Source organism: Acanthaster planci, linkage group LG04, assembly GCF_054643075.1.
Source record: "Acanthaster planci isolate LZ-2023a linkage group LG04, COTS_SCS, whole genome shotgun sequence".
NCBI classification, from domain to species: domain Eukaryota; kingdom Metazoa; phylum Echinodermata; class Asteroidea; order Valvatida; family Acanthasteridae; genus Acanthaster; species Acanthaster planci.
The window spans coordinates 5,658,109-5,686,075 of NC_141780.1; the positions used below are offsets into that span (position 1 = coordinate 5,658,109).

The 27,967-nt window shown below is 42.9% G+C and overlaps 2 protein-coding genes across 3 annotated transcripts; one reads left to right on the top strand and one right to left on the bottom strand.

Annotated features, from left to right (window-relative positions):
• The first annotated feature begins 63 nt into the window (after window positions 1-63).
• gmppb (GDP-mannose pyrophosphorylase B) lies at window positions 64-15,718 on the top strand. Its single transcript, XM_022225675.2, has 10 exons — window positions 64-189; window positions 5,847-6,005; window positions 6,953-7,033; window positions 8,861-8,909; window positions 9,277-9,419; window positions 10,465-10,620; window positions 10,889-10,967; window positions 11,300-11,427; window positions 12,462-12,644; window positions 14,491-15,718. The coding sequence occupies exons 2-10, from the start codon at window positions 5,877-5,879 to the stop codon at window positions 14,620-14,622; spliced, it is 1,080 nt and encodes a 359-aa protein (XP_022081367.1). The 5' UTR covers window positions 64-189; window positions 5,847-5,876; the 3' UTR covers window positions 14,623-15,718.
• On the bottom strand, window positions 15,429-27,864 carry LOC110974212 (uncharacterized). Of its 2 annotated transcripts, XM_087135232.1 has the most exons (14): window positions 27,673-27,864; window positions 26,807-27,194; window positions 25,905-26,161; window positions 24,647-25,159; window positions 23,433-24,192; window positions 22,929-23,084; window positions 22,612-22,750; window positions 21,807-22,037; window positions 20,830-21,178; window positions 19,936-20,132; window positions 18,807-18,938; window positions 18,036-18,227; window positions 17,441-17,560; window positions 15,429-16,841 (listed from the first exon to the last, which is right to left on the bottom strand). In XM_087135232.1, the coding sequence occupies exons 3-14, from the start codon at window positions 26,089-26,091 to the stop codon at window positions 16,710-16,712; spliced, it is 3,108 nt and encodes a 1,035-aa protein (XP_086991358.1). In that variant the 5' UTR covers window positions 26,092-26,161; window positions 26,807-27,194; window positions 27,673-27,864; the 3' UTR covers window positions 15,429-16,709. The 2 variants fall into 2 exon arrangements, with proteins under 2 accessions (XP_086991358.1, XP_022081365.2); XM_022225673.2 differs by lacking the exon at window positions 26,807-27,194.
• Between the last annotated feature and the right edge of the window lie 103 nt (window positions 27,865-27,967).

Here is a 27,967-nt window from a genome sequence, read left to right on the forward strand (position 1 = left end):
TGGTACCAAACCCCCCCCCCCGTTGGTCTACTCTGCCAGAGGCAGAGGCCAAAGGTTGTTTAGATTACATCAGGCATAGTGCGCGAGGTGGCGCTACCGTCACAATCAGGTGCAGACGTGGCCAGCGCGAGCTGGACGGAGGAGGATCGACGCCGTAGTGAACTGTGTGTTTGTGCTCGGTACTCATTGGTGAGTGAAACCACGAAAAATTAACCTGTAGAACTGTTATTACAGGACCTTCATATACGTGTAATTTCTTGTGTCGACAATGTGCAGTGACAAATTGATAACACGTGACAGTCGAACAAATGAGCTGTCTTTGACCGTTTGCACAAACCTAGCCCTGGTTGGACGTTGTCTTCATTTCTTTCACCTAGTGTTGCACCGATCTTGATTTTGATACTTGGCCCAGCCTACGTACCCGGTACCCCCAGAACTGTGGCGTCCGACGTCGGAGTGGACGTCGAACGCCACAGGCTCAGCCCAGGTTGGACACCAGTCCTCCTTACAATATATTACGACTCTCCCTCCGTAACGTAGTACGGTCGGGGGGTCCACGTGGGCTAGCCCTTGGCCATGAGTTGGCAGTAAATTTAGAGAGCGATATGGACATCACTTGACACCCTGCACACAAACCCGAAAAGACTCGACTAGTATGAAAAAAAGCGAACAGTAATCTTAGTAAGTTACTGAATATTTTCACTGCTAAATGCTGTCGCTTGATGATGGCTTGTCATGCTTTAAACGACCACTGCAAGGGAAAGTACACGTACGTTAAGTGATGTCCGTACGTACGGAACTTTACTGAAGCCATGGGAGCAGCATACATGTACATGTTCACTTACAAAGTACAGCACATGTAGAAGCCATGGGTTTCCTCTAGTTTTAGTAGGTAGGATGTTTTAGTAGGTAGGATGCTATATACGTGTAGCCCCACTAGTGTGGCATGTACTCTCACTCCCGTTCCATCCTTAGCCACAGTGGAAAAGTTCGGTGCACCCTCTTATAATTGTAGGTGCAATTATTTTTGCACACACAAAATGATTTTAATAGCCTCTCCACTTTCTTCGCACCATTTATTGAATAATCTCGCTCATGTTGTTCTGGTATTTTCCAGTCTTTTTGCCGTCATCCATTCAATCTAACGGGCTCGCTCTCACAGTCGCCATCTTTAAAATAAGGTCGTTGAACATTACGTCACTTGACCCCTCATCGTCTCAACGGCTGTTCCATGTCAAGACATATCTAAACTGCTGCCCAAGTTTTGGAAGAGCCCATAGGTAAATGTTGTATCTTATCGCTCAGTCAACGTATTAGATACGCAAATTGCGTATACGGATGTGTGGCTAAGGATGGAGTGGGAGTGAGAGTCCGTGCCACACTAGTGGGGCTAGATGCTATATAGTTCTGTTCGTTTTAAAATTTGCACATAAGAGTAAGACTGAGAGTAACTAAAAAAATACAGGGCCGCATAAATCAGTATGTTTACGGATTCTGTGGAGGCTCTTACAAGTAGTGTTGGAGTTAGAGGAATCACCATAGATTTCAACCAAAAAACAGTGTTTAGTAGCATAAATAAGCACTGGCACAATCCAAGTGTCTTGGACTCAATTACAAGCTGCCTCTTTTAACATTCGGACATACGGCTATCGCCTGACCATGTCCAAATGTTAAAAGAGGCGATTTGTAGAGTCCAAATGATTTTCCTGAAGTTCCCTGGGATGGTCGTGCTATTTAGAGTCAACAAGCTTCAACACTCACAAGAAGCATTAACGAAGTGTCAACAACTTGAAAATACTTTGTAAAGATGTATATGTAAAAGTAGTTTTATCATATCTGAGAGACAACATCTACCACTGTGTAAGCAAAATAGCTAATTTGCTTCCAGGTTCTTACAGGAAAACACTTTTTGCAATGTATGGGGCCACCGTCTTTCTTTTCTCTGCCGTTGATGTGAAAACAAGATGGCAGCTGGTTGGGTTGCATGAGCAGGCTCGACTTTGTCGCTCAAATTGCCACACTCAGATATCATTGAAGATGGTATTTACAAACAGGTAGGAACTTATTTAATACAACCAGCAAAACCAAAGTCTAAGCCAAATCCACTCGTTTCGAAAGTGCTCCACAATGGATTCCACAGTGCACAGTCACGATGCGGCCAAATAGACACAAATTTTTTAGTGCGCATGCTCAGTTGTGGCCAGTGTGTCGTCCTCAATGTGACAATGAGTTTTTGCTTTTTCACGTCGTCGTTTGGCCATCACCTCCACGTAGTGGCTCTGTGACGTGAAATCTTAAACTCCCTAATTAGCTGACTACATGTTTCTTGTCACTGCACTGCAGGCAATGAATCAAACAACTTTCACTGTCCAGTTAGGTTACCGTAGTACTCCTTGCCGCTAGCGCGCAGTCTGCTATGGCTAGTGTGAAAGTTGACTGATTAGCAGCTGAAGGCCCGTTCATGTAAGTATTCTTTCCTGCACAAATTGTGCGATGGAGAAACATGAGTTTTCTTTTAATTTATTTATTCGTCTTGTTGGAAAATGGCATAATTAATCAATAAGCTGGTCTAAGCTGCATTTGTAGTAAGCACCTCGGCCACGCATCGATGCGCGAGAAAGGAGCATGATGTCATAAGGCGACATCGTGATTAGATAGCTGTGTCTGGCCAGGAGTACGTAACGCACATTCTCACCGGAGGTCACTCCAGTTCTGCCACTCACATTATGAATAATTCAGCGATAGGGCAGCAAGCGTTTAATTCTGTAATGGCCGATTTCATACTATCGAGAGTTGTATACTGTGTATTATAGGCTTATGCTGTGTTTTTGGCACTTCACAGCTAGCTTAGTAATTCAGATTACAAGGCCAGTGATCGCAGAGAGTGCCACTCTTTCGTACTGAATGAATTCACCCGTAAACATGTATGTTTCTGGTTGCATCGCAGCAACTGCAATTTATAAAGAAAAGGGGATAGCAAATGGCTGAAAATGCATCGTGAAGTGTGACGCGAGATACATGTATCGGGAAAATTATTCCCTGACATGTATGTGAGTAAAGTTTTCTCAGTGGCCCACTGTGACAAAGTGGAGCACATCACCGAAGACTTACAGCAGCAAACTATCCGAAAATTCTAGCAAATTTAGTGCAGAAATACAAGCTGCAACACAGAGGCTTGAGCTCTTGATGACTTCACAATTAAATTGCTCATTGAATATGTCAGCCAAAAAAAATAAAAGGGAGTGAAATGCCTTCAAAATGGTACAACAAAAATGGAGAATATCAGGTAAAATGACTTGTGGTAATGAATCACACACTCAGCTTGCAGCAGTATATTAATTTTATGTGCATGTTTGAATGAAAGATACCTGTAGCACTGAAGAAATGCCTGATGGAATAGTTTCACGGGTGTTGAAACTTTCATTTTTTAAGTTTTTAAATTTGTTTTCATTCAACTGAGTTACATCCTTCATACATGTATGAACCCAGTCATTATGTAACCCACCATCAGTTCCCATTAATAAAAATTAATCATATGTACCTGTACATGTAGGCATGTACATTACCAGTACCTTCAACAAATGTGCTTACATTAAAGTGTAATCCAAGTGGATACTGGTAACCGGCTAAAGGTACATGTAAGTATTGACATACTTGAAGCACAGTGCACACCTCCATGCTTTCTGTGTTGTTAGTAATGGAGAAGACAAATGTGATGTAATTATGTACCATATATAACTAATGAATCTATTTTCATGCATCGTGTACCAAGGGCATTAAGTGATACCAGGAACACGTCACACTCACTCAGTATGATTGTCTCATAGTACAAGTTTACTGAAAGTTCTTGTACAAAAAGTCACAAGTAGCTATTGCTTATCTGACTCAAACTGGCTCATTATGGTACCTTTGCATGCTCAGTGATCAAGTGGTAAGAGGTCTGCACTAGGAAGTGGGAGGTTATGGGTTCGAGTCCTCCTCCCAAGCTTGTGAATTATTTTACAAGCCTTTAGACAATGCACTGAGTGTACATATGTACAGTGTTTAGAAAAATACATCGGTGAAGGACAAACCAGCCAATACAGAACTTCGAATATTTGACTTACTTTTAACCCTAACACTCCTCAGTCCTCCAACAGGTGAAGGATTGAGGAGGGTTAGGGTTTAGAAATAAATAATTTCAAGGATCATGCAATACAATACTCTACTACAATCCTTGAAATTACACCTTTGTGTTTCAGTCAACCTTACTTTTGTTTTCACTTTGTATTTTGCTGTTTTAATCTGTTTGGTATTTTGGAGCTTGACTCGTTTTTATGCTGATGAAAATTTGCATATCCGCGAGCAAAACTGTAGCAGCATCCAAGAGAGTAAACCTCTAAGTTGCTCTTTATTTATTCTTTTTTTCATATTTTGCTAATTTCAAATTTCTTTGGCAGCTTGTCTTTGTGTAAGTATACAGCAATAAGCCTGCAGGCAGCCGTGTCTTGGAAATATTTTCAAAAAGCAAATTTGGGGTTCAAAATGTGAACGTGAACATGTAAACCGACCTGTGTCTTCCCTGATGTACATGTACATCACACCAACAGCTTCTTCACTCGTCCAGACAAGCACGGACATATTTTTTTTTTACCCGAACCTTCCTGTAAATTCAACTCAAAGAAGGATTTCAAACAGTTTTCAACTGTTGAACAGTTGAAAAAGAATATAAAGATGCGCAAAAATTGAGTCAAGTAAAAGTCATTGCATGGATCCTTAAAATGTTACCGCTAATACACGTAGGTGTACACAGTGGAAAGTACTTGTTGATATTTTTCCAGAGTCAAAATTGCTTTTGTTGACTTTAGGGGGGTGGCTTGTTTTGGTAAAAGATCTTCCAAGCATGGAACTCCCAAGAGACCGCTTTTCATTCTATGCAAATCCACAGTGTAATCACAGTCATCAAACTTCCTGTCAAAGGTCAACAACTTGTGACACATTGACTGTGGCAAAACAAGTGTGGTGCACTGGGCTGCAGAACTCTTTTGGGTGAAGTAACAGATGCACTAAATGTCTAGTGTGCACTTGGATAGATTTGTTGCAAATGAAATGAATTTCTATTGCCTGGTTAAAGAGTGCATGTGGCAATAATCTTGCTGATATGTCGAAGAGATCAACACTGTCATACATCTGAAAAATGAGAAACTAAGATACTTCACACTTAATTTGTCAGTAAAATAAGTCGGTTATCAATGAAATGTGAGCTTGTGTCTTGCTAATGTGGGGTAGAGTGGATGTGCCATGAATTACCATCTGTTCAAAGCTACTTCTGTGCTAAGTAAACAACGCTGATCGTCCTTGGTAGTTGTAGATGACCATAGACCATGCCCCACAACATACTGCTATGTAGGCCTGCCTTTGGGCCCATTGAGCCAGCCCATTGAATCACACACTCAATTAATGCATGCTTGTTTAACAGCAATGGAACCTAGTGTGAAGGCTGGTGGGTTGAATAACATTTCAAAACAAGAGCAAATGGTTGTGAACCATGGGCGGTGACCCTTAGTTTATGTATTATACTTTTTTCACAAATTATAAAAAAAATTGTGTGGATACTTCGAGTTTCCCCTGTAGTAGAAAATCTGTGAAGTGGAGATAGCTAGTACAAAATTATTAAATAAAAATCCTGTCAGGATGTACATTTATGTTTTGATTTAATGATAAGTAGTATAAACTTTAAGAGATCAAAATATTAAACAACTCAGGTGGCATACAAGTACAGACATGTATGTGCCTTACAATTATAGAAATATACAATTTTAAACCTTCATTTTTTAGCCATCATTGCTCCTTTTTTTTCTCTCCAGATCTGCATGTGAACTGCACAACCAGCCACTATGAAGGCTCTCATCCTGGTTGGAGGATATGGCACGAGGTTGAGACCCCTGACCTTGAGCCGGCCCAAGCCGCTGGTGGAGTTCTGCAACAAGCCTATGCTTCTGCACCAGGTGGAAGCCTTGACAGCGGTAGGTATCCGGCAGCCTGCCGAAGCCCAGTTTGTTTGGTCATCAGGTCCCAATCCAGACCCCATGATCCAGATCATTTTTATGATCTGGGTGCAATCGATCATTTTTATGATCGCTCCTTTGCTCTTCACAGCTGGTCGATCCGGTTTGAAATCTCCAATTTCACTTCCCTTTTTTGAAACAATCTTTTTACAACCTCAAAATAAAAATTTCAGGCTCTTGGTTGATGTGGGAATCAACAAATTTTGCAGTAAGATCTACCAATCATGCAAAGATCGAGCAATTATGCGTGTTTCAACCGATCCAGCCCAGCATCATATATGAGATGAACAAGGTCTGCTTCAGATTTTGGCAGCAGAATGGCTATTTTTATAGTAATCTATATATATTTTCCTCAGTCCTTTTTATTTAATCATGAAAATACAATTGTACAAATTAAAAGAAATACCGTCAGGAAATGATGATTCCTAATCTATTAAAGAAAGTCATGCCTGTTTGGTGGTGCTGTGTCGACCTAAGGAGAACCAAAGATTGGAATTGGGTCATCGCCGGTTCAAAAGGGCAGAAATTCCGTATACACATTCTTTGTCTCCAAAATAAGTGACCTCAATCTGTTGCTGCGTGTTGCAGACCCAAATGGATATCTTCCTGTATCTTCCAGCAGTGTCGTCTGCTTCCTTGTACTGTGTCTCTCTGATATGACAACAATCCTTTTAGAATTCTGTATTTATGCCGGCCACCTAAATCATGTTCCCTTTTTTGTTCAATGTCAGAGAGCTTGAGGGCCCCTGAGTAAAAACAGCAACAGGATTTTGCCTGTGGATCTGCCTTTGGACTGTATACCCAACCACGTCTGCTTTGGATCAGACAACTACCAAAAGTGGTTTAAAAATGGCCAATGGTGGACCCTGATATCCCACTCTGCTGTCTCATTTTTTCTTTTTCAGGTGGGAGTCAAAGAAATAGTTCTTGCTGTCAGTTACAGGGCAGAACTTCTTGAAGAGGAACTAAAAGAACAAGCCAAAAGGGTAAGAAAAACTGCAAAACACCGTAGCCTTGCAGTAGCCATATCACGGGGGAGATTGGTGTAGATTTGGCCTTATGTCAGTATAGTGGAGAGCTGTTAAGCAGAAGGAAGACTGGTGTCCTGACCTCTTATCATGCATGTGGAAAAGGAGAGTTGGTGCCTACCAGGCATCTAAAAACCATCTTGGTGCCTTCGCACATCGCAAGCTCACTCTTCGCCATTGGCCGATGATCAAGCCCTTAACTGTGCAGTGCCTATTGGAGTGGTTCACATTGAAATGAGTTGACTCGGAGGTCAGACCTTTTGTTCATGAGATAGGCTACGTCTGAAGTGAGTGGTTGCAAGGCTTTGTCTGTGGGAAGTTGCTGTAGCTGCTAGCCATTGGCTTCCATGTTATTTCTATCCGCAGCCATAACTTCGGTACGCCGCTTAACCCTGTGGCTGCCTCTGAAAGTAGTGGGTATGGCGGGGAATGAAAACTGTCCCTGTGGAAGCCAATGCCTCGGCGGCTATGTCTATTGCCCACAGACACATGTATTACTGCTAGCCACAGGCAAAACCTTTGGATACAGCACACCACAAAGCCTGAGTGGGTTACCACCATGATACATACGTATATTGTCTGCCACTGGTTCCCTGCAATTAAAGTACATGTATTTGCAAAACCATCTGCTCAGTGGCTCTGTAGGATAGAAGGTTGAAGTCTGCGCATGGTAAATCATACTGCAAAAGTACTTAACTGCCTAGTGTGTCTACATGCTGAAGGTCCGTTGTCCTCCGTGTGGTAACTTAATACACGTACACCGTATAATATCAACTGGTGATGATTAATAAATTTATTTGAAAATAATATGTGAACATATACAAATACAAATTTAGTTGTCGTTTGGTTCTGATCTGGGTCATTCCATGAGGTTGGGGGCACAATTTGTGATGGTGTCCATTGTTACGTGGGTTCCGTAAAAATGAACAGCTGTTTCCCCGCATGTGGATTCCAAATGATACATCTTGCTAGGCTGAATACAGGTGTGTGTGTTATTTTTACAGAGTAAATGACCTACTGACAGGTGGTAAAGTTACCCATGTAACAATGGACACCGTCATAAACTGTGCCCCAGCCTCATGGAATGACCCATCTGCAGTAACAGGTTGTGTACATGTAACAGGTGGTTCTGAGTTATTCTGCTGCCGCATCAAAATCTCTGATGCGTGAATCTTTCGAAAATATGCAACAAGAACGACACTAGGCCGTCAATTTTTGTGCAAGGATGAGGAGAGAATAATTTGGATTTCTGGAATTTTAGGTACTGTCGCCAAACAATCGATTTTCAGTTGGAAAACGGTTTTGAGCAAGTAGTAACTTGTTGGAAAATGGAATATCTAAACAAATGCGTGAACATTTCAGTGTTCTTTTACAAATTTTTTCTTGTTTTTGATAGTTTTGGCTGTTAAAGCCCCAGACAGACACAATCATCGGGTGAGCTGTTAGTTCTAATGGGACAGGAATTCTCACCAATGGCGGCTAGCAAATTGCTTAGCTGAACGACCAATGCACGTGTACTAAACAAGTTTTAGTTGTTTTGGTTGTGACGGTATTCCGCTGTACAATAAATAACTCAATCCTCTCATCAAGGGGAAATTTCATATGGCAGGAAAGTGAGCGTGAATGTGGCTTTGTGATGCCAAATCAGATATTTGTGCTGCGAATTTTAAAAAGCTGAACACATTCCAACTTAACTGTGTTCCGCTGCATTGACTTTGCTTCTCCAGTTTGCCCGAAATACACATATGAAGCCGCTTTACTGTCCGTTTTTTGGTTTCTCGATAGTTGGGAGTGAAGATCACAACATCCCATGAAGATGAACCGCTAGGAACAGGTAGAATAGAGAATATGGTCAGCTATCCGAATTTTTTCAAACAGTTTAAATTGATTGTTCTGTTTGGGCTATTATTTGCCTGAAAACCGAGACACTTGTAAATGCACCAAACATTTTGCGTTAGGTTGTTGTTACTTTTTGGAATTAGTTTTCGAGGCAGAAATTTGCTTTTTGAAACGTTAAAGGTAAACTTCAGAATTTGTAAGTGTAAAAGTCTGAGCATTGTGTTATTCACTTCTTAAAACACGGTAGGTGTATTTTATGGGGTGGGTTTTGTGCATTTTTGATAACTGTGATTGAAACAAAAACCAAAGGTCTCATATAATGAAAGAATACATCTATGATTAATTTTTTTCCTTTCATATAGCCGGTCCCCTGGCTTTGGCTCGTGACATCTTAAAGGAAGACGGGGAACCGTTCTTTGTCTTAAACAGCGACATCAGCTGCGAGTTTCCGTTCCAGGAAATGTTAGACTTCCATAAAAAGCACGGCAAAGAAGGGACCATTGTAGTAAGTTCATGTTGTCCCTCCAGTTTTCTGTTTACAGTTTACTTGTCCAGCAAGCCTCTTTTTTGGGGGGGCACATCAAAGGAACAACAGTTAGCTTCATCCTCACTGACGGGATACTTTTTTTTATCAGCTTTGTACAACAACTGTTCGATGGCTGTGTATTATTTTTGGAATTGGTAGAGTGGATCTGTGTCCTCATCCACGTATAGAGCTGCCAGAACATTCTGAAATTCCTTCAAACTTTGCAAATTTGTACTGGTTGAAATGTATTATTACATAATTCTAATATAATAACAATATGATTTTCCATTAGGCTTACATGTGTGTGTACATGCAGAATGTAACATTTGGCTACTTGTGTGCTAATAAATATTGCAATCTGAGTTGTCTTATGTGCTGACCAGTCCCTAACTATAGTCAAGTAAGATATTAAAGAATTGTTCAGATGAGGCCGTGAGATCTAAGTACACGTAGGCATCAACTTTTTTATTCCCGTATGATATCTTTTGCCAATCATCTGTAAATGTCGCGTCGTGGATGACCACATATCGATTGTTAACCCTAACCCCCTAGGCTCCTGCACTAGAAAGCATACTGAACCTCACAAAATCCAACAGGTTCATGTACTTGTCTATGTACTCGTACATGCAGGTTAGTGTACCAAACCTGATAAACTCCAACAGAATGAGCCCGTTGGAGTTTGAGTGATATGGTATGGATGGGTCTATGCAGTTTAGGATGACTTGCACTGAACAGTACCAAAGCTGACAAAATCAAGCATAGTCCAACAATTGGTACAGCAAGCCAGACACTGCACACAATGAACCCTGTGTGTCCCAACTCACACAGAATCCAACACCATCTCCCTGGGCCTTTCATCCCAAGTCTCACAAAATTCAACGACAAGTTCCTCAGGTACGGTACCAAACCTGCCAAAACCTCACAAAACCTGCTGTTGGAGTATGGCAGGTTTTGGGCAGTTAGGGTTAATGTTCTGAAATGTTCTTTGTATCATTCAAAAGCCTATTATTTTTGTCTGACACAGGTCACAAAGGTGGAAGAACCCTCCAAGTATGGAGTGGTGGTCTATAACGAGTCGGGAGAAATCCAGAGATTTGTCGAGAAACCGCAGACGTTTGTATCCAACAAAATCAATGCCGGAATGTACATCTTCAGTGCGGGTATTCTGGACAGGATAGAGGTGTGTGGATCGGTAGCTATTTTCTCAGGCATTGAACTTGTGTTCTTGAGCCAGATACTTTGCTGTAATTTCCTCATGCACAGAGTGATGCCTGTACGGTGTAGGTGTGGCACTCGGGGCGGTTTTTTGTCTTTGCTCTTTTGTGTAAAAGCAAGGCTTTCGGCTTGTCACATGTTGGCCTCCACCAAACAAATGCCAGATACTTGTTTGGCATTTCGTTAGATCTAGTTTAAGAAATTGACGCAAATTCTCAAATGCTGTCTTGCAGTTGAAACCGACGTCCATAGAGAGGGAGGTCTTCCCACAGATGGCGCTAGATGGCCAACTCTATGCAATGAACCTACAAGGTAAATTCACCGTTCTTGTTGCAGATGGAAAAGCTAAAGATGGAGCTTTTGAGCGATGGAGACTTACACGGGTCAAGTGAGCCCCCCAAATTCTCTTTTTTGGATGAAACGATCACCCTTGATGGGGTTTGAAGCATTCTGGTGGTCCTGTGGAAGCTAACCTTTCTGGCAAATTGATGATGATTTGATGATGATATGGGAAAACTGATGTTTTTCATTTTCTAATGCGTACAGTAGTATTTTGCTCACTTTAAGACAAGGCGTCACACATATAAAAATGCTTGCAAAAATACGAACTTCAAAACGATGAATCTTATTTTTATCCGTCACAGGTTTTTGGATGGATGTGGGCCAGCCCAAGGATTTCTTAACCGGTATGGGGATGTATCTGAACTCTCTCAAACAGAAGAACTCCAACACGTTACATACTGGCCCCGGAATAGTTGGAAATGTCCTAGTGGTGAGTGCTGTACACGATCTGCTCATTGACCCTATTGATCCGGGCTGTCTCCTGAAGGAGCTTATAATAGGGCTGTGCCATATATCCGAACATTCGATCGATTATCAAATATTCAAATATCGTTTTCCAAATTTGAATGTATTTGAATGTGAAATTCACAGAAAGGAAGGGAGAATTTTCTTTTGTTTTAAATGCGAAAAATTGCACTATGGAGGCTTGTTTTAAGCAGATTCAAATGAAAAGGGACAGAAATCTTACAGTGATTAAAAAGTAAATTGTTCATTACAAAATTTAAAAGGAATAGAAGTTGTCAACAGGGAAAGAAGCATGGCTGGAAATACTCCTAGACTCGAAAAGCTTCTATAGTGATTATTATGTTCAATTGTGTGCATTAATGCAACTGATTTTGTATATGGTTTGTTCATCGACAATTTGCTAGTCAGTACGACTGAATATTCGGATATTCGGTCGAATTGAAAGTTGAATATTCAAACAGACTCAGCCGTAGCCCGTAAATTTCCTTCATGATGCCTTGCTCTACTAGTACTAGATGTTCCAAAACACTTCATGGTTTGAGGAAATTTCTTCAGAATTGTCTGTTGCCTGGAGTTACAAGGAATGTCAAGTTAATATGGTGATGTCAGAGCGCCCATCAGTGACCCCCGTCAGTAACTTGGGATATTTTGCATCCTTCGTTGCACCCCACGGGGAAGGTTTGCGTATCTGGCTCTTTGGGAGCAAAACGCTAAAATGCTCAAAGAAAAAGAGGTGAAGAACAGATGCCAAAGTTCAGTGTACGCTGAGGTTGTGAGATGCAGATGTAGAGACTGTCCTTCATCAACCCTTTGGAGTCGGAATCCTATGAAGTGTTTGAAGAAAACAATGGACTATTTTTGAATATAATCAGAACAAGCTACCTTTAAGTTTCCACAATTGACTACATAAGATCCTGAACCTGCTAGGAAATGCCATTGATGGTTTTCTGGGAAAATATACACATGCAAGTTTTTTTACTTCTGTCTGTCTTGTCGTAGGATCCCACTGCGAAGATAGGCGCTAACTGCAGAATAGGCCCCAACGTGGTCATCGGGCCCAACGTGACGATAGAGGACGGGGTGTGCATCAAACGCAGCACTGTTCTACGGGGCACCACCATCAAGTCACATGCCTGGATGGACTCATGCCTGATTGGCTGGGCGTGTATTGTGGGACAGTGGGTAAGACGTTAGTTCACTTTTGCATGTGGGTAATGCCAGAAAGTAGGGGTCCATTTTTTTTGTGTCCGCATCACATCTGACATATTATTTTGTAAGCCCAGAACACATTTTCTAATTTTCAATGCAATTTGCCTCCAAACAAATAGTAATAGTTTGAAATCAATTCCGTTGATATTTCCATGTCAAATAACAAAGGTCAGGGACACAAAAATGTCACTCATTCGGACCCCTAATTTCTGGAGTTACCCACATGCATATTGGCTTCCGACTGCGGTGGTACAGATTGCTCATCAATCCTACAAACTTATCCGGCAACCAGACTTGGAAGCTGTTACAGCAATGGCACCTCAGTCACACACAAGTGGTATGCGGGCGTTAAATGCCTCTTCGACCAATAGGGTGCCTGTGTGATTTGTCAAATGCACCTGTGCATCAAGTTGATGACTACAGGCATGAGTGTGGTAGGACCTCCACAGTCATGGAAAATCATGGAGAAGTTGTCCAGGAAAGTCCTAGGAAATTAGGAAAATATAGGATGTCCAGGAATCCTTTTGTCAGAGGAAGAAAGTCATGAAAATTCATGGAAATTAGGATATTGCAAGGGTAATTTTGTATGGGCTGCTGTTGCTGTTATAACGGAATTTCCAGGCTGTGTAACCGGAAATCTGTACAAGTAGCTACGCTGATCTTCCAGTTCATAATGCCAAACAACATTTCTCTGCAAAACAACATTACATGTCGTGGAAATTGTCTCATTCTAGTTCTGGCAAGTCCTGGAAAAGTCATTGAATTTGGTTTTCAGATTTCTGTCGGGACCCTAGTGTGAAGCCTCTGCAGTGCTTGTATCTTGTCAGCTCAGTTCGAATCTCTCAACACACTTTTTCCCCATGGAGATTTTGTGAGAATATAAAGCCCAGCCACAGTTGTTTTACTTGGGACTGGATGCCCCTTGAAAGCAGGGTTGTAGTAGAGTCCTTTCACAGGACTAGTTACAAGAAACAGGGTGAACAATGACAAAGGAACGCTTTCATCCCATCTGTCGGGTAGCTCATGACTTGGCTTAAGGCTAGATGACTTGTGATGGACTTGCAGAGGTTCCATGCGAATTTTATCAAAGAGGTTGTGAGTCATGTCAACAATACTACTAACATGACAATGAAGTATCGATTGATAAAGCTTTCCAAGTCAAATGCAAGGACAAGGGAGATATAGAGGGATTTTCTCTTCAAATCTGCCTCGTGTTATTTCAAAACAAATGGTAATAAACGTACCCATTGGCAATTGTGTTTGGCACTGTCATTTTGAAAATAGTTCGCGGTACCCGCTGCTTCACCTGACACGGACCGGCCAGCCGACCCTGGCGAGCTCGGTGGTCGAGTGGTTAAAACGTCTGCACTAGTAAGCAGGAGGTCGTGGGTTCGAGTCCCACCCGAGTAAGCTTGTGACTTTTTTCGCAAGCTCTCGGACAAGCACTGAGCATACAGTGTTTATTAATATATACGTTGGGTAAGGGCAAAACCCGTTATATAAATTAACATTTTCCCAACGCAAAAATACATCTTGGAAAATTGTCGAGTCCTCCACAAGTAAAGCATGGGTCTTTCCACAAGTCCAGTCACAAGAAACAGGACAAACAGTGACTAAGGAGTACCTTTGTCAAAGTTCATTTGAATAGCTTTGGATCCGCCTTGAGACAGCATTACGCGAGACTTGCGAAGACTGGTGCAGGACGACTACAAGACTGGATTTTGGCCCAACATTTCATTTGTTCTGGCAACCACATTTGAGGCAGGTATCTTATTCCTTCAACTTGAATTCAGTTTCCTCTTAATCTCCTGTCTTCTAGGTGAGAATGGAGAATGTCTGCGTATTAGGTGAAGATGTCATCGTCAAGGATGAGCTCTACATCAACGGCGGCCGCATCCTGCCTCACAAATCCATCGCTACGTCAGTCACCGAACCTCAGATTATCATGTAACATTTCGGGGAACACTGCTCCTCAGATGATTTTCAATTATTTTTTTATCAGATCACAGTGCTGCTTGGTCCTTTTTTAAAACAAAATAGGATCTATATATAAATTATTGTAATTAGTTCGGTTTTGGGGGGTATGACTGTTGTTGAAGGTAGATATGTGCACTTAAATGCAAAGGCCTTGACTGACATCAGGCAGTTGGGATTTGATGTAACTGTGTTGGGACATTATTTGAGTAGTTTGTCTCTTGACTCGTAAAGACCTGATTTAACCCTCAAAGAGCCTCTTTTTCGTTTAGGACCATCACACAGCCTAGGGGGAGGGGGTGAGGGCAGGGTGCTGGAAAGAGAGGGGAGTAAAATTTACCCCCAAAGATCTCAGTCGTGTTGTGCCCCATGTTTTCTGAAATCTGGCAACCGTGTTAGGGCATTCATTGTAAGTGCATATGATATTTCAGTTCAACAGTGTTCTGTTTTTACCGTCATTTATAGTTAACTGCTCACATACGTGTTGGCCCATGTGTTATGAGCACATCAGGGGCAACGTTCACGTGATTTCGACTAGTCTGTCTCTGAAGAATCGGCCTTTTCTGAGAACTTGGTGTCCAATTTATGCAATATATGGGGTCGAAACGACTGCAAACTATCACAGAAAAACTTCCAAATGCTTGGCATTTTGACGATATTCAAGAAAATTCCAAGGGGAACCAATCCCAGGCTTTTTTAGTGTTAAATGCTCCTAGGCAGAAATTAATTGATTTGCAATTAGTGAAATGCACTTGAAGGTCACATTAAACGAGCAGATTCAACTTTATTAATTCCACAACTGACTTTTTTTTTTATTTCAAAAGACTTTGGCTTCGTTTAAGCTCTGCCATATAAATCCACCCCATTTGCAGAAAATATGTGATTAAAATTTACAGCTCTTGCAAAGTCATCATTCCGTATTTTACATGGAAAAAATAATGAGCATTTATTAGACACTTTGTAAGATAAAATTTTCAATAAAGAATTTATTGAATAGTGCTGTCTGACAATGTGTCAAATTTGCCAAAAGGGTTTATTAAACACAGTTCTATTTAATTTCTTGACTCCTGAAATGTGTGTGCATATTTCCTGTAACTAATTTAATGCATCTTGTGTCCTACACTCCTCAACTTTCAGTCTTTGTATTGCAATTCTGACGACACTACAGGGCCTCGTGAAGTTTATGCAGTACCGTTTTTAGGGAAGAGTGGGGTTGAGTCTTTTTATATAGTCGGTGGCAGTCAGTCATTGAATGAAGTTGATCCACAATTATTTAAAGTATACGGCCCCTTAATTTTTTTTTGCGTTCAATATTACAACAAAAGAGTGATACTCTAAAGATTTCTTATCCTGAAGTGATGTTAAGATAGAACTTATATATCATGCCATTTTCAGTTAACATGTTTAAAGGGGCAAACTACACTACCTTGGGCAAAGTACCTCCAACCTTGCCAAGCTGGGCATTGGAAATTGCACATTCATGAATATTGCAGTATTTTTTTGTGAATTCCCCAGGTGAGACTTATGGTGGACATTTCTACATGTGCTGAATAAATGACAAGCGTCCCACCATCTCCAGCTGGGCAGAATACTTGAATAATCATGGGAAAATGAAAAACAGACCTCTAAAAAAAAATCATTGCCGGATTGGCCCTAAAGTAATTTTCATAATTTTCTCTGGTTCTGCAAACGCAGAGAGAAACGGTAGTGTTTTTTGGGGTGGGGGGTTGAAACGTGAAAAGGGGCACACGGCATCCATGCTGAAAGAGAAGAGAGAATGTCAAGAAGTGAAAGGGGCACTGATGGGGAAGATGTTGCAACAAAAGACGGGGGAGGGAAGCGTCAATACCCCCTTAAACAACCCCCTAGCTATGCCTCTAGGAAGTCCTATCTTGACATTAAATAATATAAAAGTTGTTTCTTTGGATAATAAATAATCATGTGTGAAAATTCAGTCCTTAAAACTACAGCTGATAAATATTATATAAGTACCATGATAAATCTCATGTTTTCAAAATACTTGGCCCACATGAAACACAGGTATGTGATTTAGAAATTCACTCCTTAATCCTTGATCCTAGACATGCTCTGTGCCAGCTTCCTGAGGCATTCCTTCCCAGCATGCATCAGCCTGCACAGTCTGTTCATGGTGGATTCTGACTCTGCCCGCTTGATGTTTGGTAGATTGTCAAGGGTCTAGGTTAAGAAAGCAGACCCCAAACAAAACGTTACAAGGATGTGTCGATGGTTGTTTTTAAGAAAAGCAGATTTGTTGTCTAGGAGAGGATTTACAGAGTATGATACAAAATATAAGACTGAACATTAAAACGTATTCATTTGAACTGATTTGTCCCAATACATGAATGTCATTCACAATTTTCTGACTTTTAGTCATGCACTGCATTTCTTTGAAAAAAAACCCAAATGGCAAGTTATGTAGCACGAAATATACTGGATTGCAAGCCAGAGTTTCTTTAACCCTTTTGTGCAAAGATACATTCTCGACAAAGTTGGCCTATCAGTCCAAATCAGCCAAGTGACATATGATATGTCTATGCATTGAACAGGGAGAAGTAGAAGGAATTCTTGACTATGACTGTTACAGCCAAAGAAGGCTTAATGAGCAACAGTAGCAATAAACGAAGGATGTGCCATCATTTTGCCCTCTCTGCAAAACTCAAACGCATCCCACTGCAGCTGCACATCTCCAGGTGACTGAATCCAACAGCTGGATGTGAACCCCGAACCACCCAACCGCAAGACTGCCCGATGATCTGTTGCTGAGAGCGTCTTACCTGATGCAGACGGTGCAGAATGAACTGGAGGTCCAGCATGGCTCTCCACCACTTGGCCTTCCTCTGTCGGCGCGGCAGACTCCCCAGCAGGAACGCCAGGTGCTCCAGCACAAAATTACCCTAACCCCCAAAATGAGACAGAGATGACAGAGTGAGGTTTAGGTACGTGTAGCTGTGATAACAGAGGGAGTGTTCGTGTGTGTGGCTCTTGACACTTCCAGGTACAGGAAACTGTTACATGCACGCTACTCTCGGTCACACTGCCCGAGCAGTTACCTTTCTGCTGTCTGAAACCCTGTGATGGAAGAAAAACTCTGGTCTGGTGGAGTGTATTCTCACATGTTGTGCGCCTGCTGTTTGTGCACTGAGGAATGCGCTCATCTTAAAAATACTCAAACCACAGCCTCCATGCATGAATAAAAGCAAGCACTCAATCCGTTGCCTAGTAACTGCTACCTAGCAACGGCATCCCTTGGGGATGGTACAGCACTTGGTTGTGTGCGTATGGTAGGTGCAGATTTCAAGTAAAGATGCATGTGCGAACCCTTTGGGTCACCACTTCAAAAATTGAACAGACTTAAGCTGTGAGACGTACCTCGTGGCAGAAGGCAGCAATCGCAAAGATCTCCTCCGTCCTCCTGCTCATCATCTCCAAGTGCTCCTTAGTTCGGGCCCATGTCAGCGGCTGGTGATTGGCAGTAGAGGCGGTTGCCGCGACAATGTCCAGAGTCATCTGCAGCGATGCGCGGAAGCCCTGTGGCCTCTGACCTGACATGTGAACCATGGCCTGCGGAATAGAATGGTCCAAAGTCGTGCACGATTGACATGTCACTTCTCCAATTTGGATTGGAAATCTGGTGGTCGGTGTGAAAAGTTGAGACACGGGGCTGATTTCATAAAGCTGCAAAACTGTTCACATCAAACACTGCAAATACTTGCTTACAGGTTACCAGCCTCGCCGTCCTCAACTGATCTTTGAATGCAAGAAAATTTTGCTAGACAATATTTCATGCTAACGACTCCAGGATATCGGGCTCTGGGACCAAATTCCTGGCTTTGATATCTGCACAATTCTGTGCTTGTGAGCACCAATCCGAGCATACAACTCTAATGCAAAAATTTTGCGCTGACCCCTGAAGCACAGAAATCTCAGATATGGGGTGCACAAACACTCATGCCAAAATTCTTAACTGACCAACTGAATATACTTCTTGTTGGTGTCCTTTGTGCAGTCACAGTCAAGTCGTTATTAAATTGTGGCCTAGTGCTGAAGTTACCAAATCAAGGCCTTCCCTTCCAATGCTGAGCGGAGAAACCAACACGGCCCAGTCTCACTGATTACAGTCTAGTCAAAGTGAAGACTCACCGATCGAGAAGCCAGCTTCTTCAGGGCCCACCAGTTCCTTTTCAGGGCTGTCCAGCTACGATGCTGGTGGTGTTCTATAGCTATCTCCAGGATGTAGTCCTTGGAACGAGCCCTGTACTTCAGCTTGACTGACTATTAAAAAGAGGGTTACAGACACAATATGTTTGGGTTAATTCTTTAACTTGCGCTTACTTGAGTTATAGTCAGTTCAAATCTCTTTTCCCCCTCAACCACCGGTGGACTGTGTCATCTTCATCCAAAATTTCGATTTTCAAAAAAGATGGGATGTGCAAGGTAGTACGTATCGCTCAAGTTTCACCTGAATGCCACAAATACGGACCAAGGACTATTTGTACGATATTTGTAACCCCAACCTCACATTTGACAACACTCCGGGGGCAACATTCACTACAACAGCAGGCTGTGCACAGCGGCCCAGTTCAAGTTCAATGCACGGTCTGTCTGAAGACTTCAGGGGTCTCAAGTGACATCAGTTCAACCCAGCAACTGTCTGCATGTATACCTGTTTACACATCCTCTGGCATGAAGTGACTAACGTTGACTTTCCAATTAAAATCTATCCACATTCAACAGGTAAATTTGCAGTTTTTGACCGATTCAGGAATGCCTTTATTCCTTCACACAGGGAGATGGAGAGGGGGTCGAATGTCCGCATTTTGGTATTAACAAGCAGTAAAGAATGTTCCCTCTGTCCACTGATTTGTTTTGGTGAATTAAAGAAAGTTCCGAGCAAAAACGCCTCCAGGGGTGAATCAGGAAACCGTTTTGTAAGTACCCTTTTCATGTTTACTGTGAGTGTGCCACATGGGTCAGCAGGGGGGTATGCCAACCCCAAACCATAGGGAGTGCAGTGGAGATGGAATGCTCCACCAGGAATAGTGGGTTTCAGGGTTTTGGAGAGGGCATATTTTTTCTATCCTCTGAAATGAAACAACACTCTTCTATCTTCTATTTGCAGCCAGGTATAATGTGTCCAGAGTCTTGTCAAAGCCTTAACTGACTGACTTCCGGTGGCAAAGTTTGCAAGGTTTTGAAACGTGCACCAAGGCGAACACCAAAAAAAAATTCAAGACAGGGATGGGTGAAGGAACTGTGACCTTCTGCATACCTCAAAGCCCACTGTCAACCTTCGACAGCTATCGTAGTCGTGGTTGGTGAAGGGACGCAGGCAGAGCCAGCAGAAGTTGAGCTGACACGTCCCACAGATCATTGATGGGCACCCACCGTTCTTTTCCCAGCGGGTATGGCACCGTGGGCACCGCTTGACTAGCACATGTGTGATGAGTGGCTTTTTTTCTTCTCCCACTGGGAAAGAAATAGCAAAGGCACTTTTTTTCAAAATCCCGGTTGATGATTTACAGACTTCTGGGGAAAGTTTTAGGCACTCTCAAGGTCCAGGGCCTAACTGAATCTTCAATGAAACTTTAATACAAAGCAGAACATCTTGCTTGCAAAAAAAGTATTCTTAATATTCTCAATGAAAAACGAATCAAACAAAAATTAGCTAAAAACAACGGTTAGGGCTAGAAGCTAGGATGTAAATGTTCTTTGAAGATGACCAAAAGAGGTTGTTCTTTCTTTTTTATGGGTCATGGTGTTAAGCTGTTGTGCTGATGCAGGCCCTGTTATTGAACAAGCTCAGAGTCCCCCCCCAAACACAAATACTTACGATCCATCATACTTTCAGGCCTTGACTCTTTCATGCCTTGGCCAATTGAAAAGATCGCTCAAAGCCATCAAGGAACTCTCTGCAATGCTTTTTAATTGAGAATGGGATGCGACGGGTTTCAGAAACTTGACGCGTGTCTTTCTTAAAGGAAACATGTGAACCTGATCCAATGAGTCTGAAGTCACTAGAGCCACATTTGAGTTAAAGATCTTCAAAGGAATCTTGAACGGTGGAAATCAAGAGGCACTTTTCACACGCGTAATAAAAAAAAAAACGGCCTTAAGATTCATGTCGTTGGATCCAGTGAATGATGTGGAGGGGGGGTCAACTCACGTGCTTTCTTCATGAGCGCGCGGTAGTCTTTGGCCTGCTGGCAGGTTGCCGGCCAGTGGCCCTCCTCCCTACATTCCGTGCACCACAGCCACCCACAATTGCACCGCACCATCATCCCCGCATCCTGGCTCCTGGCCCTGCCTCCCTCAGTGGTCGACGATGACGTGCTGTTGTTGTCCGTGCTGTCCAGATGAGCCACGCGCCCACAGAGCGCGTTGGGGCATCGGTGGTGACGGGTCGAGCGTGCCAGGGCCGTATCCCGGCAGCGCCTGTAGTGGGCATGGAACTGGGCGGGGTTAAGGAAGGCCATGGTGGTGACTGGATCCACAGGTGTCTCACACTTATATTCCTGGGCAAATGAAAATTTGAAAGTCTCGCATAAACGGGCACAAGTACACCATTTAGCACCTCTTCAAAACATTACACGGCAAAATGTTACATTTCAAACACAACTCTGGCAAATTTTGGCGTGAATAGTTTTTGGCATTAACTTCTGTATTTGTCTTCACATGAAGTTTACACCAGCTTTGAAACCTGCTACCATGGTAACCAGCCACGCACTGATGTATGCCAGGCACAGTAAGAGAACAAAAGCAGCTGCCAATGAACCAATCTCACAGCGGTTTGCATCCTCAACGTAGCTTTTAAGAATGCATACAAGCTCAAGTGCTGTTTCTTTTTTTTTATACATTTCCAATGATTTTGCTCAGAAGTTTTCATTTCAACTTTTTTTTTCAAAATTCCCCCCAGCAACGCTATGGTATGTTCCACTCACAAGTAATTGTAAACAGTCTCCTTTCTTGGAGATTGGCACACACATGGTGCACACTGCATGAGGTGGAGCAGAGCTAGCTGGTACTTTGTCAACCATTTAAGACCAGCCACGTGACCGGCTCTTGACCAAGAGGAATGGCTTAACTGTCTTAAATCCCAAATTATGTGAGGCGTTGTCTGGCCTTGTAACAATCAACACTTACCGGGCATGTGATGTCTGTCACTCCCTGCTTGACCCCCGACCTCAGGTACTGACGCCAGCAATCATTGCAGAAACAGTGACCGCAGGGGGACAGGACCGTGGCTTCCAAACCCTCGATGGTCGACGATGTGACATCGGCTCTGCTGGATTCATGGACAGACAGGCTCTCGTAGCAAATCCCACACTCACCAGAAGTTGCTGATGAATTCTGCACCTCATTTTCAGCATGGCTCTGATATCAAAACAAAAAGCCAGCTTGCATAATATTCATGCCATTATTCACATAACTGACTATACATATTTTTTTATGTTGTTTTGTAAATAACTGTAACAATCTAATTCAAAACTGTCCGTGTTTGATACATTATGTGACTGGCTTTACCTCAGCAACAAACATATAAACAAATTTATTCTCATGTGATTCTGCATGTCTACAAGCCAACTTGATAAAAATGTTTCAAGAAGTTCAAATCTAAATTTAATTATTGTAAATTAATGAGCACTTTCATGCATGCCGCCTTACAGCATCATTTCTTCTATTTACCAAAACCCACATCATGCAGTTGAAGGCAAGATTCTCAAGTAATTGCCAATAAAGCTTCACGATAGTGTTTATCACGATCCAGAATTATTTGGCAACAGTGCACCAATGGATCAATATCATAAAGTCTCTGGACAGATTTGACGAAAGATTATTATGTCAAAACGCCACACAACTGATCGTTTCCCTCTCTGTTCATTGTTAGAATTTACATTCTCTGGACATGAACCCTGACGAAAAAAAAATTGTGTTCCTCATTTTGTACCTGAGTTGTCTCCTGGCTAGCAATTTCCCTGTAAGCCTTGTCGGCCGTGCTGAACTGACAGTCCCAGCCGAGTGCTGTCTTCACAGTTGGAACATCCAAAGAAATGTGCCTAGTTCGGGAGCATGCAATGCTTTCTGCCCTGAATTACAAAACAAAAAAAACAGAAGAAGTGTTAAGTTCTGATCAATGAAGTCCAGCTTTACGGTCTAATTAGACTGAACTCGACTGAAATTTCTACTTCGGCTCAAATCCTTTACATCGTCCTAAGGGATGTTGAGCAATTTTAGAAGTTTGCAAAGTCCGTGAGAGCAACTTACCCGTCTCTTCTGTTCCAGCTGGCGGATTTCTTCGAGAGTTCACTCTGCACGTCCCTGAGGATGTCTTGGAGAGAGATGATGGCCTCCGGTGGAAATGAAGCTGTGAGATGCTCACTGGACAGGAGAACTCTGTCATCCAGGCCATACACAGTCATCCTAAGAGGTCAACATGACGTGGGAAAAAATAAAGACGTGTGAGGGGAAAAGGAGGTTTATGGTTCCCTTGCATCTTTGAAGTCAAGCTTTGCCAGCCAACAGCAAGGTAGTTTCCATCATCACTCACACAGGCAGTTTGAACATTCCAATGTCACATAACTTCTTGGCCACATTTACACTTAATTCATCTTGGGGAAGAAGTCTATTATCTTTTTAAAGAAGTGAATCTTGAACAGACTCTCTATACCCATCCAAAATAATTTACATACGCATTAATTGTGTAGAATGAGAAAAATAGAACTTTTGTTGACAATGAAACTGAAGTGCTTCTCAAATTCGTTGACCTACCTCACATGCACTCCTTTCTTCACGACTTGCCAAGTCTCGGGATCTGCAGCATCTGTGCACTCGATGGTTGTTGCATCATCGGTCAAGTATTCAAACAAGAGGTACACCTTGTGTCTGGGGTCGCTGTCCAGATCGGTGTCACTCTCGCTGACCTGGACTGCAAACTTCCTTGGCCTGCAGCTGGCCTCGGCGTAAGCCCGACTGAAGTCGGCCTCCAGCCTTGAAGGCCGCAGTGACTCAGCATTGATGTGCAGGTGCACTGAGGGTGGCTCCTCATCGGTAACGTGATCCTCTTGCACCACCTGTGCTAAGGCTGGGGCCGCCCGGGTTCGGTTTGAAGCCCTGGCCTGCCGCCGCTGACACTGAGTCTTTGGCAGCGGCTTGTAAGCAGCCCCTTCTGGGTCGAACACCGTGTCGCCCTTGTGCTGCACCCGCACGGGCCTCGATGTCGCCTGGTTGCTGCAGGGGCCCTTCTGGGTGGAGTGCACTGTGGTCTGGTCGCCCTTCTTATGGCGTCGCTTTTTGCACTGCTTGGGCTTCTTTGCGATGCCGCAAAGGGCCTCCCCGAGGGTCGCCACTGGGTGATTCTCTCTGATGATCAGACCACTATCGATGGCATCCTCTAGGGGATAGCACTCCTCCTGGGACTGAGATTGGGCTTCCTCAAAGAGATCATCTTCGACACAGCCCTCCATATCATACACATCTTCCATGTAGAATGCTGTGGTGCCTTTATGACGCTGTTTGGTGCTTGCCGATCCTAAAATGAGGAAGCAAAAGTAAAGGTCTTAAGTACCATCTCAAATCTTAACCCTAACTTCTTTCTCAGAGTAATAAAGCACAAACCTTGAGGATATGGTGAATCTGTACCTAACGGTTTGTGTCCACTGGCAATTAACCAGGTTATTACAATCACCTTATTATCAACAACCGTCAATTTCTGAATTGAAGTGCGTCGGCAGAATTGTGCAATTTCAACAAAGAATTGGCCTTCATTTTGAGTTAAAGACTTAAAAAAGCTTTGCATAGAAGAGAAATAGGCCTAAGCTGGGAGTCTTTACAGAAAACATCAAATGTTTGCCAAGATGGTTCTCTTGACTAGAAAGTTGATGCTGAGAGAAGTTAATGAGCAAGCATTCCCAGTTTCCATCATTTCCATTCAACAGCAACCTTAGTGTGGCTTGGAGTGACAATGTGCAGAAAAAGTGTCGTACTTTTGTTGGACGTCACTGTGTTTAGCTTCATCTCCGGCCTCCAAGGGTACTTGTTCTCGGGCCGGCCGTAGCCAACCTCGTAATGCAGCTGGGGCATGGTCTCTTCCTCCCGCCCTCGCTGCTGTTCCTCCCCCCGCATCCTCTCCCGCAGGGCATCCTGGAGGCCCCTCCAGTCCACCTTCCTCTTCCCACCCCGGTTCTTGGTGCAGCGCAGCTCGTGGATGCGACGGCGGATGGTCTCCTCCAGGGTGGCATTACTCCGGTCCCGGATGCCGTGGAGGTCGTGGGCATGGGCGTAGGTCCTTCGGGGAAGCCGCCGGGGCTGTGGGGTCTTGGACTCATAGAGGCCGGTGCAGGCCGGCTTGAAGACCCCCTGGCTGTCCAGGTGTCGCTCCACCAGTAACACCTTGAAGCTCAGGTCGTCGTGGACATCCCTGTCGTGGCAGATGCTATCCTTCAGGAGGCCAGGGATTTCCCACCGCTTCTGCTTGTTGAGAGAGTACACCATATGGCCTGTTGATGCAAGTGAATGAATGGGATTAGAATTCCACCGACATAGTTACAGATACTTACGAGTCCATCAGAAGTAATCCCACCTTGGGTCAAGTCATATGTTTCAAAAGCTATTCACATGAATTGGGATAAAGACATTGCTTTGTTTTTGGCCATCTCAAACTTTTAGTGCTGGGATTTGTGACTTGACTTGTGATTGGCTTCGAATGATTTGGCTTATGATGAACCCAGCGATAACATTCTTCAATTTGAAATGTTTGCCAGTGATTCTTCAAAGGTGTAAGGAAAATCATGCTAACGCTGACTAGGGGTGCAAACAATCTCTCTGTCAAAACAGTTAATCTTCTGACTTCCAGCTACGTGCATGCTTGTACTCATATACAAAAAATTAAAATAACAGGTAATTATTGGAAAAAGAATTCAATCATAACAACTGCACTAAAATTTCCTCTTGACATTTTCAATGTTCTTTAAAATTACAAAATTTAAGTTTGGAATTATTTTTGAGCTATTGCTGTTAAGAGACAACAAATACAATCACGTAATTTTTTTAGGAAAATCTGTCTTCCTGAAGACAACAACTCATCGTCAACTTCATCAACAACCTTTGACAGAAACCTGAACGCTCAGATTCTTTCTACAAATTTCCTGATACTCTAGCAGCAAGATTCCTCGCGACAACAAAATATTTCAAACCCCAATCGAGGGTGATCGTTCAACCAAAAAGAGACTTTTTTGGACTCACTTGATCCGTGCAAGTCTCCATCGCTCACAAGCTCCTGAAACTGGCTGTTGATGTCGTCGTACTCCATGTCTCCGTGGGTTCTCTTTGTGATGATGAACTGCCCCTTGAAGTGGTGAGGCTGAGGGCTGCGCCGCAGCGTGTGCCCGGTGACGCGGCCAAATCGCTCCTCTTGCTTAACTTGAGACATCCTCTCCTTGTTTGTGCTCAGGTGCTGATTAGATGAAGATGCGTCAGCCAGGATGCACCTCTTGTTTAAACTTGAAACAAAACAAGTAAATTGTATGCATTTGAAAGGATGACAATCAAATTTTTATGTCTGACTGATTTAAAAACCAAAGAACTAAACTGGCAAACAGCTCCATCCCATGCCGTGAGCAAATATAGGCTACATGTGCATAACTGAAGCATGTTAAGTATGACAGAACACTTCTCCCAGAACTCCCAGTACTCCTGTGTACCTCACACTTCCAAAATTTTGGTTGATTTTAACGCTACAGGATTCTGAATGCACCCATTAACTGTGCCTAAAACTGCAGTTTGTCCATCACATGCCCCCCCAAACCTCTCTGCACTAAATGATATCTCGTTAACATGCATGGTCGTTAGTTTTTGGACTGTGTAGGAGCTGTTTTTGGCAAAATTCAGACCTTTTTTATTTCGATCCTGCTACTCTTCAAAAAACAATTTGCACATTTGAACCACATACTGTGGCGCATATCCATTGACACGGACGGATTTTTGGCCCCAAGTTAGGGGGAAGATTTGATGGACAAAGTGCAGCTCTACTGAGTGGAACGTTAGTATTCCTCTTTTTATGACTTTGGAAGGGATCGTCATATTAACGCTCCACGCCTGAACATAGAGTAAGGTGAGAATGGTTTTCAAAAATTCTAAAGACTCACCAAAAATACCTCTATCACGACCAACTGGCTTCAATAAACGCCAACGTCAAACAGTTGGGGCTTCAATGATATTTCTGACTTCAAAATCTGTCAAAATCCGACTGTTTTGCTCGACACACACAGAGCACTTAAACTTTTGGCTGCCTCCTCCCATTCAAATACGGGCGTGTAGAGTTTCTGGCCAATAACTCTATGGGCGAACTCGGTCCTCTAACGCAGGAGAGGCCCATATGTATTGTAAGATGTATTGGCCAGGAAACAGTCATTGGTAGCACTCCCAAATGTCACGATCAACAAGTCCTGTGCCCATGCCACGTAAAGGCCAGTCATGCGTGCGTCGGGAAGGACCATGTTCGCCCATAGTTATTGGGCCAGAAACTCTACACGCCTGTATTTGAATGGGAGGAGGTGGTGAAAAGTATAAGTGCTGTGCGTGTGTTGAGCGAAAATGGTCAGATTTTGAAGTCAGAAATATCACTGAAGCCCCAACCTTTGACGTTGGCATTTACAGAAGCCAGTAGGTGGTGAACGAGGGATTTTTGGTGAGGCTTCAGAATTTTTGAGAACCGTTTTCACCTTACTCTCTATGTACAGGCGTGGGGGTTAGAATAGTATGACAATCCCATCCAAAATCATAAAAAGAGGAATACTAACATGACTAACGCTCCACTTAGTAGAGCTAGACAAAGTGCAGTTTAAGGCAGAGTCAATGGATACATTCAGAATCCCATAGCGTTTCAAACCAATGAGAATTTAGAACGTTGAGGCAAAGTTCTGTGAGTAAAAGAACACCGTGCGCATTTAATGCATTCATGATCTTAAACATATCACAATGGTTTACACAATACAGAAACGAAAGAGTATACCTCAGGATAAAAACCGTCTCGGTTGCTCCTCCTGCAGGCAATATCAGTGCCCAAACCTTCTTCGGATGTGTTGTGTAAGGAACAGGCCCAAATTGGGCCTTTTATACTGTAAATTTTTCCCATCATTGGGGTTATTTCGGCCACGTTGTGCAATATATGTATCTTGTTTTGGTTTTTTGCAGCTGACCTTTGACTGGCTCATTACATTAAACTAAGGGGTACACGAACAATATTTATGCATTCAGTATCACTTATTTCGATCGATTATGAAAAAACAAAACCCCATGTGCATATG